The sequence below is a fragment of the Sturnira hondurensis genome, unplaced genomic scaffold (genome assembly GCF_014824575.4).
Source record: "Sturnira hondurensis isolate 20B ecotype Veracruz unplaced genomic scaffold, ASM1482457v3 Scaffold0007036, whole genome shotgun sequence".
Taxonomy (NCBI): Eukaryota; Metazoa; Chordata; class Mammalia; order Chiroptera; family Phyllostomidae; genus Sturnira; species Sturnira hondurensis.
In genome coordinates, this window is record NW_028079667.1 from 1111936 (window position 1) to 1121126 (window position 9191).

Consider the following 9191-nt stretch of genomic DNA (forward strand, 5'->3'; position numbering starts at 1 on the left):
TTATCTATCTCAGCCTCCTGAGAGTTCTATCGAAAGTGCCTATCTGAACAGCTACTCTCCAAGGTTCACAGGATAAAGTCCGAAGTCCCTGACCTTCGGTGCTAAGCCCTGCCATGACTTGATGCAGCCTGTCACCTGTCATCATCTGTCATTTCCAGTAGACACTTTACGTACTAGGAACACTCAGCCGGCTGCTGTTCCCCAGGTGCAGGCTGGATTTGCTGCTTCTGCCAAGAGCTGACAGGATTTGATACAGTCACAAGACACAATGCATCCAAGTTAACCCGGCAGACTGGTTCGGGAAGGCAACATCAGGCAGGTTGTTGAACCAGCTGTCCTGGTAAAAGCTACTTCCAAATGATAGAAGCAGCACTCAGGGAATTGCATTAGACTTTTCTGGACTTTTAGGGAAACTTCCCGGACTTAAGAGTACTGCTGATTGTTCTTGTAGTTCAGCAAAGTGCTACTTAATAATTAAACACGCCTCCAGTATCCACGCTGCCATCTACACAGTCTAAATTCACCCAGAGAGAATGTAGACCGGCTTTGAGAACCTGGCCTCAGAGTGTGTGCATGATTCTCACCAGACTCCAGGTTAATGAAACACCAGACATCACAACACCAGTTGGTTTGCTTTGTTTTTAAAAATTTCTCCCTGGCATTAAGCAAACCAATCTACACTCTTGTAGTAATGTCAGTAATTTTCACTACCTACCATTTTTTATTCTCTAGTGAAATAGAAGAAATAAACTGCCATTAACATTCTACTCTTATTCTCTGACCCTATTTTAACTCGGGAACAGATGCATTCGTGTTTTCTTTTTAAATGTCACTGTTGTTGAACTCATTTTGCTTTAATTGCAACTGTAAGAATTTCAGCTAATTTGATCTGACAGTTTGAGGTTCAAATGTTAGTTCATGTGTAATCTGCTACTCTGTAAATTATATACAGGACAATATGATGAAATAGCTATTACGGAAAAAGCTCCTGCTACAATACACCCACGAGGATACTTTTTAAAAGCTTCCTGGTAATTACAAATGTGAAATCAAGGCTGAGAACTGCCAGCCTGAAGGGAGAAGAAGCAGCCGCCAGTTGGTTCCTTAACCATAAGAACCAGGTGCAAACTGGGGAGACACGTCTGTGTGTGAGGGTAGGGGCTAAAGGAGTTGCAGAGAAAGGATTTTAAGACGTGAGTAAGTAAGAAGCGTGACCACGAAAGCAATGCCTGGGTTCTGTCTGTAACTGGTGGAGCCGGTCTTATTCTCCAACCTGTGTGATTATGATTATAACTCTCAAAAATAAAATAAGTGATATTTTCACTGCTTGTTTATCTATGTCTCCTCTTCCCTCCATTACTCATGATTACCAAAAGTACAGTGTTTAAAGCAAATATCCTTAAAATGGGACTTGCAAGAATGAGTACATCACTCTGACAATGGCATTCTGCCACTCTCTGTCTGTCTCTCTCAACAGGTCATAACGCTCAGAGGCTGGAGGGGCTAGGTGGGCAGTGTAAATTAGTGAAGTGGGTGTGAGCTCGTACATGTGTTTGCATGTGAAACCACAGCAATAGTATTCACTTCCACACACCTCATTTGTGTTCTACACCTGATGTGTTTAACAAAACACCTGAGGTGATAGCCTGAGAGGTTGTGCTATCTTTCATTTTCCTTCTTTTGCTAAAGAGGGTCAGATACAACAGATGTGTCTCTGCTCTAAGAAAGGCCACACAGCAAGCACAATGACAAAGGACACTTCACTGAGCCTGGGAGTGGGAAGCCACTGGGGTGTGATGGACAGCGGGAAGGGGGAGCCCGAATCAGGGGCGTCCCAAACCACTCTCTTTAACACAGACTTGGGTGCGGGGTGAGGGGTAATAAAAAGGACATTTAATATTCAACCCACCAATGAAAATTCTGCTGGTGTGAAAACATTAATAATACAGTTCCCAAACTGGTTTTACAGAAATACAACAAGGATATTTTGTTATTTTTTAAAATTATTCCAAAAATCACCATAATTAATGAAATGAAAACTAGATGGGCAGTTCTCAAAGTATGGTCTGAGGATCCCTGGGGGTCCCAGAGGTCCTTTCAGGGGGTCCACAAGGTCAAAGCTATTTCCATAATAACACTAAGACATCAGTGGCCTTGTTCCCTTTCTCTCATGAGTGGAGAACAGTTTTCCAGAGGCCACATGGCCTGCATGTAATGATGTCATTGCCCTGATCGCAAATGTGCTTGTCTAGTCTTGTATTTCAAAAACTTATGTTTTAATTTCTAATATTGTAAATATCAAGGGATATTGTAAATATCAAGAGAGACATAAGTTCTTTGGGGCCCTCAATAATTTTTAAGAGTGTAATGGGGCCTGAGGCCAAAAAAGTTGAATTAGATTAGAAAATCTATAAGCATAGGGAGAGTGTCTGGTGTAGTATTTCACCCACGGTTCTTCACATACTGCCTCACAGAGAGTCCACACTCTGGAAATATTTGCTAAATAAACGAATGCCTGTATATCTGAGAGTGCTTTGAGATCTGGAGAGCAAAACTCTGAAAGTTGCCTTTATTTTCCTCAGTAGATTTTGACTAGCTACCAGCTCTGTTTAAGAGGGGTCCCTTCATTAGCATATAATTTGTATATATATTGTATATAGCTCAGTGAGATAGGCCACAAATGACCAATCACTTGGCCAACATCTTGTGTTTTCATTAATGATCTTGTAACCCCACCTGCTGATTCTTCCCTGGGAACAAGCAGATGCCTGGAAGAACAGATGGCCTCTTTGCCATGGCCTGACAGAATGAAACCTTGCATTGGATTAAACAAGAAAGCAAAAACGGCTTCCACAGGCAAGAACCTTCCCCTCTCCCCACCTTTCTTTCTTTTAAGCTTGCAGAATAACAGCAATTATTACTAGTAATATCCTCAACTAGCATTGCCATCTCTCTTATTTGTTAGCCATACCTCAACAAAGCTGAAATTATAAAGAGTGGGAACAGAAGCACCCCACTTTTGTAAAGTAATGTGTTTACTATATATGGATCAACAGAAAGGTAGAATCATCAGCAATACGTTAACAGTAGTTATCTCTGCTTTATTAATTTTTGTTGTATCTGGCTTTTTACAATGGCATGCATTCCCTTTCTTACCAGAAAAATAAGCAAAAGTCAAGAATAAAATACAAAGGTGCAAAAGAGGACTTGCCATCTTAAGGAAGGAAGACATGGGCGGCTAAGACAATCGCCGCCCAAACCAGCCGTGGACTTCACGGTTAGCTCTGCGCCCTGGGTGCAGCTCCTAAGGAGTCTGATTCGGCAGGGCTGGTGGGGACTGTGTTTTTAAAATCTCCTTAAGTGATTTGGATGCAGTTCTTAGAGTCAAAAACTACACTAAGGAGTACTGGCTTACCCCTCATCTTAATCATGAATATTGAATGCACTCATAGTCACCATGAATGAGTAAGATGTTGAAAAAATATAATATGATTCTGCTATCACAAAGTCAAATTTCTAAAAGCCAGGGAGGAGGTACGTACTTTCGCTTAGGCGTTGAAGAATCTTGCAAGGTTATTGCCTCTGTTTATAAATCTATGATTCCTGCTTGTGCTGAGCCAGTGATGTTGCTCTGTGACAAATTTGGAAAATAGAAACTAAGAAATGGAACATGTTCGCTGAGGGAGGCTGGGCAGCCGGAAGGTCAGGAGGAGCTGTGGCTGAGGGAGCCCCAGATGAGCAACCCGCCTGGGGCCCAACAAGTACATAGAGGGAGCGGGCTGGCGGGGAAGCAGCCGGAGAGGGACACCCGGAGTGGGACACCCGGAGTGTGCCCGTGATTCTCCAGTTTCCATTGCACTCTGAGGAAACTTCACTGTGCGGTGGTTCTCATGCTTCGGTTTCTATGAGCTTCCTTTTGCAGCTTTAGAAAAAGAAAAAAGTCCTATCTTTCATGAGCCACCTTCAATGGGCCTGAGCTCCTTAGAGAGAATTGTCCCCCTTTAATGTCAAGAGGTGGAGGACAGTGTGATGTGTGAGGGCAGAATTTATTGTCCAAACCAGGAATATTTTGAGAGGAAAGAGGGTGCCGGTAATTACACCAGGACAACAGTGCAAATAAACCAGGACTGTCACTGCCGACGCGATGTACGGTCATCCTCAGAGAGGAAAACATGAGTTAGGAGACCCAGCTGACACACCTACACCCACCTCTTCCTTTACATTCAGCCTTCCTTCCATAAGTCACTTATCTATGTTCCTACAGTCATATAAATACAAAGGCAATTTGATGCCTACTGTCATGCACTTAAAAATGAACCTAGTCTCAGTATCCTTGACTATAAAGTATTGGATTAAGTGATGGCTAAAGTTTTTCCTTACTCTCAGATTCTGTCTTCATAACTCTGCAAAAAGGCAGCTCGAGAGATGAGGTAGATGTACAAGAAGGAGCCCTTTAGGATTATATAGAGTCGATTGTCCTTACATAAACAACAATGAGGATATTTTGCTAATTTGACTTTTAAAAAGAAGACCTGTACATTTTCACCCATCGACGCTATCTGTTTAAATCACCAATGATTATGTTTCTTGAGGCATCAGCACAACAGCTCCACAGTTGCTATGGTTCCCAGAAGAGGCCAGCGGGGATTCCCTTGCCCAGAGCCTCGGGTTCTGGCAAAGGGTAGATGTGTTTGTCTTGTTCATCTTACCCCTGAGACCTAATGCTATTGTTCTACCTTGGCCCGTAGGAAGCAAATAGGAAGCAGAACATGAACCGTCTCTTCTCCTCTCACTGGTCCCCTTGCCAGCCCATCTCTTACTGGCCAGCCCTGACTTGGGCCAGCTCTGAGTCCCCATTTCTGGGAGATGTTCAAATTCAAATATAAGGCCGAAATTAATATTCTGAGCTGCAACGTTGCTCTCAAGCACAGGTCACATGACCATCAATAGAATCCCAGAATTTGGGAGCTAGAAGGAACCTTAATGACTACATAAGCTTCAGTTTCTAGATGAGAAAAGAATAAGCAGAAACAATAACGTAATTGTTAATGTCCAGGCAATGCGCAAGGGACTTTGCTAGATGCTTTCCACCAATCACTTTCTTTCCTTCTTGCAACAACCCTAAAGCTCTTCTTGCTACCCCCAATTTCAAAATGAGGAAACTGAGGTTTTGAGGGGTTCAGTGACTTGCTACTTGTCTTGTTCCATTTAATCCAAGTCGTTGTTAGTGAGAGCAAAAGGAATTTTAACCACATTCTGCTGATGCTCAGAACACTGTTCTTTCAACCAAAATGATCAAGAGAGGCAGCGGGCATTCGTTACGCTCCTGCCTCGTACCGGGCACCGTGCTGGCGCCAGGGCAATCAGTGGGCTCACCAAATGAAATGAAAGGTAACATAAAACCCTGTCCTTCTGCGCCCTACAGAGGAAAAGAGATTGCTGGGTCTGCGCAAAGCTCTGTCTTCAGGGTGATCAACACGCTTGATAGAGAGAGAAGGCCTGCTCGTGGCTCAGAATTATCCCCCAGGAAGTGAGTGGGGGCATAGGGAGGGAGGCATCTCTATGCCTCTTTTGCATTTGAGAAAAGTGAAGCAGAAACAACTGCAGGGTTTGCCCAGGGTGAGGCCAACTAGTCTTGCTTCCTTCCACTATGTGCACTGGCCCAAATTAAAATCTCCTTTCAATCACCTCTGATCATTGCAAAACTCAAGGGCAATTATGACTTGAGGCAAAATTCTTCTGATAGGAATTATGTTACTAAGCTTCTTGTAACTAGCCAAACCATCTCATCAGAATGTCATCCCTTTTCTCTCTTCCACTTCTGATGTAGACAAGCCAGGGCATGGGCAATCTTCAGATGAGACAACTAAGAACAGGAAGTAAAATGGTGGATTATACTACAACTATGTTAAAGTCAAGTTGTGAATGAATTGTTCATAACACTATTGGAAATAATGACCACAGTGCATCACCTATTCAGTGCCTGATGCTGTGCTGAGTGCTCTACACAGATGCTGCACTCGGTCTCACGACAGCACACACACAGAGGCAGGTCCAGGATTTGTGTATAGCTGACACTATGAGAGGAGGCCCTTCCCAAGAATAAGGAAATTCTGGATGCAGAATTAGGTACAAAGCTTTGGAAGGACCTGTGCAAGTAAGGGGCCAGAAGCTTAAGCTTTGTGAGTCTTATGGTAAACGCAGCACAGTGCCCAAGACAGCTAACATCTTTGCTTTTCCAAGTAATGAAATCAAGGCTCAGAGAAGTTAAGTAACTTGCTCAAAGTCAAAAAGCTTATAAATCACAAGGCTAGGATCTCAACACAGGGGTCTGACTTGAAATCTCATGTATTTTTTCTTTGTTTATGTGGCTTCTCACAAAATATAAAACTGGTATCATTTACAAAGCACTAACTATATCCCTCGAAAATACCCATTTTCTTTAAGAATTCTTATAACCCTTCTATTTACAGATGAGGAAATTAAGGATCAGGAAAAGTTAAGCACCTATCTAGCAGGTCGGCCAGCTACTGCCCTGGTGGAGCCAAGATTCACACCTCAGAGTGTTGATCTGCTGAACCTCATTCTCTCCCACTACCCCACAAGGCCACAGGTGATCCAGGAGAGCAGAATGGTGATGATGGGAACACCTAACCTCCAGTTGACTTACCATAGTCCCCTATCTTTCCACTGAAGCTGGCCCTATTGTTTGGTTTCACACACCACATCATGTAGTGTTCCTAGTGGGGTTGGACAATTCTGAAGGCCCACTTACCCTGTCTTAAAATGTATTACTTGGTGCAAAGCCCAATCCCCATGGAGAAAACCGCGTGAAAAGCTAATCACCAAATCTCAATGCAAACTCAAGCCCCAGCCTAGATGCTGTACAGCTACCCCTTCCCCCATGAAGTACAGACCGATAGAGCATCTGAGTACAGGTAATATCTAGGCGCTGGGGAGCTCATCATCTCACAGGGCTCTCCTGAAATAGCCTTTCAAAGCCACATAAGAAAATTCATGTAGTGACTATAATTGGGTTAACTCTAGTCACCCAAGCAAGAGTTTACATCCTTAAACAGTTTTGCCACGGATGTTCGCATGGGTGGGAGTGAAGAAGATTCAGTTCAGTTTTTTCCTTGAACATGGATGCTCAGGGAAAACAATGGTCTTTAAGAAACTCAGACAATGGGCTTTATCTCCCTTTGACAATGTGAACTTAAAAATATTAAATTATGCTTTCCCTGGGTGGTAGGTTCTTTTTTTAAGTTGCCTTTAACTGCCAGATTTGAAATAATTGATGGCTGTATATTCCCAACAGAGGTTTGGGAAACCTCTATTAAAGGAACATGTCTGTTGCCACCTGGAATGAGACAACTTTACTGGCAGGGAATGGGTGCAGTGATCAAACTGGACAAGCCCTGAGATGTTTTATCTGGCCTGCAGCAACTCAAACCAGAAGGAGAAATTAGGCTGCTCCAATGTTGTGTGTGTGTGTGTGTGTGTGTGTGTGTTAAGGAAAAAGTGATAGCAGTAAAACTCTCTTTCTTCTTTCCACACAGACTGGTGATTCTGGGCGAAAGGGCAGAAGAAATGATCACCAGTGAAGTCAAACGACAGAGGAACCTTCCAAAATGACTAGCTAGCTCTCCAGCTCTCTCACTAAACAAGAGGTGACAGATTTATATTCTTCCAAGAATCAATATAATGCATCTTTGTCTGAAGCGTATGGCTATTTAAGAAGAGCAAGGCCGGATGATGAGACAAAGCAACACACTGTTGGTACAAGAATAGCACACTGCTAAGGAGGCGAAAAGGCACAGACTCGAATGGACTGAAATGGCACCCAGCCCAGAGGCCTGGCCTGGCTACCCACTGCCCTGGCTGCCCACTGCCCTGCCCAGCCCAGGAAGGCCAGAACACAATAGACCACACACCTGCTTCTCAACCCCAGCCCCACACCACTTCAAAGGCCCCAGCAAGCAGCCAACCAGCCTGCCTCTTTTGTTGTGTCTTTCATTTAGTTTTGTTTTTTCATGAAGTGGGAGGGAAATGAGTTTGGGCCCAACAGAGATCTGGGTGTAGGAAGGGATGGGGTGGAGATGGGAGTGGAGATACAAATAATGGAACGCAAGTGCACGCCTTTTAAAGGCACTAGATTCAGTCTTAGTGTTATAAAGGGAGCATACCGTGGTTATGCCATTCCTTTTCATCCTTCTTTAACCCTTGCCTACTAACCCGGGGAAGACGAGGAAGGAAGGAGCGCTCTAACAGAGAGTTTGCAGAGGTGCAGGTCTTTCCTGCACAAGGTTCAGCAGTGGGAGGGGGGACTGGAAGTGCTCCCACCCGCCCCGCCGCCCGCGGCATCTCCCAGGGCGCGCGGATACAAACACACACACACACACACACACACACAGCTCCGCCTCACCTTCTCGATCGTCTGGTCCACGGCCTTCTGGAAGACCCTGGCCACTAGCAGCGTGACGCTGGTCACCAGCAGGAGCAGGGACAGGGTCCCCACCGCGTAGAAGCAGCACCGGGCCATTCTGCGCGCGGCTCACCAGCAGGGGGCGAACGCCGGGGACCCAAAAGGAAGGGGAGAGGCCGCCGCTGCGGCCGCGACTCTCGGATGACCGCGAGCCGGTGGATGCGCTGAGCTCCGTGATCTGAGGCGGGGTGAGAGGGCCCTCAGGACACCTGGCCGGCCGGCTGACCCGGGACGGGTGCGAGACGCTTTGGTTTCAGTTTCACCCGCTAGGGCACCCACGGCGCCCGCCTGGCGCAGCTCCGGAGCCAGAAAGGGGGCGCCCAGGCCGTGACGTTCTCCAGCCTGCTCGCCGCAAACTCCGGAGGCCACCGCGCCGCCAGCAGCTGCGCGGGGAGGCGGGCGGGGCGGAGACCGAGCCCGCAGTCATGTGCCTCGCGGCGGAGGCGGCGATTCGGCCCGGGAGAGCCGCGCCCGTCTCGGGCTGCCCTCCCTCTCCCCGCCCGGTCCCTCCCCGCCCGGGTCCCCGCGCCTGTAGCTCCGGACCCCAGCCAGGCCTAGCCACTACCCTGCCCTCTCGCTGCAGGCCCCGGGGTCGCCCAGCAAATCGCGCCTCTTCCTTGGCTCATTCACATATTCAGTCTGCAGACCCGTACTGCGGGCCTACCAAGTGCCAAGCCCTCGGCTTTCAGGATGGATGCAACATTGC

The 9191-nt window shown here is 46.3% G+C and overlaps 1 protein-coding gene across 1 annotated transcript in view; it reads right to left on the minus strand.

Moving 5' to 3' along the window:
- The window catches only part of SCARB2 (scavenger receptor class B member 2), a 59639-nt gene extending 50733 nt beyond the window's left edge, over positions 1–8906 (minus strand). The window contains exon 1 of the mRNA XM_037050980.1: positions 8426–8906. Within this exon, the coding sequence (XP_036906875.1) occupies positions 8426–8542 (117 nt within the window). The 5' untranslated portion in view covers positions 8543–8906. The remainder of the gene's footprint in view (positions 1–8425) is intronic.
- Between the last annotated feature and the right edge of the window lie 285 nt (positions 8907–9191).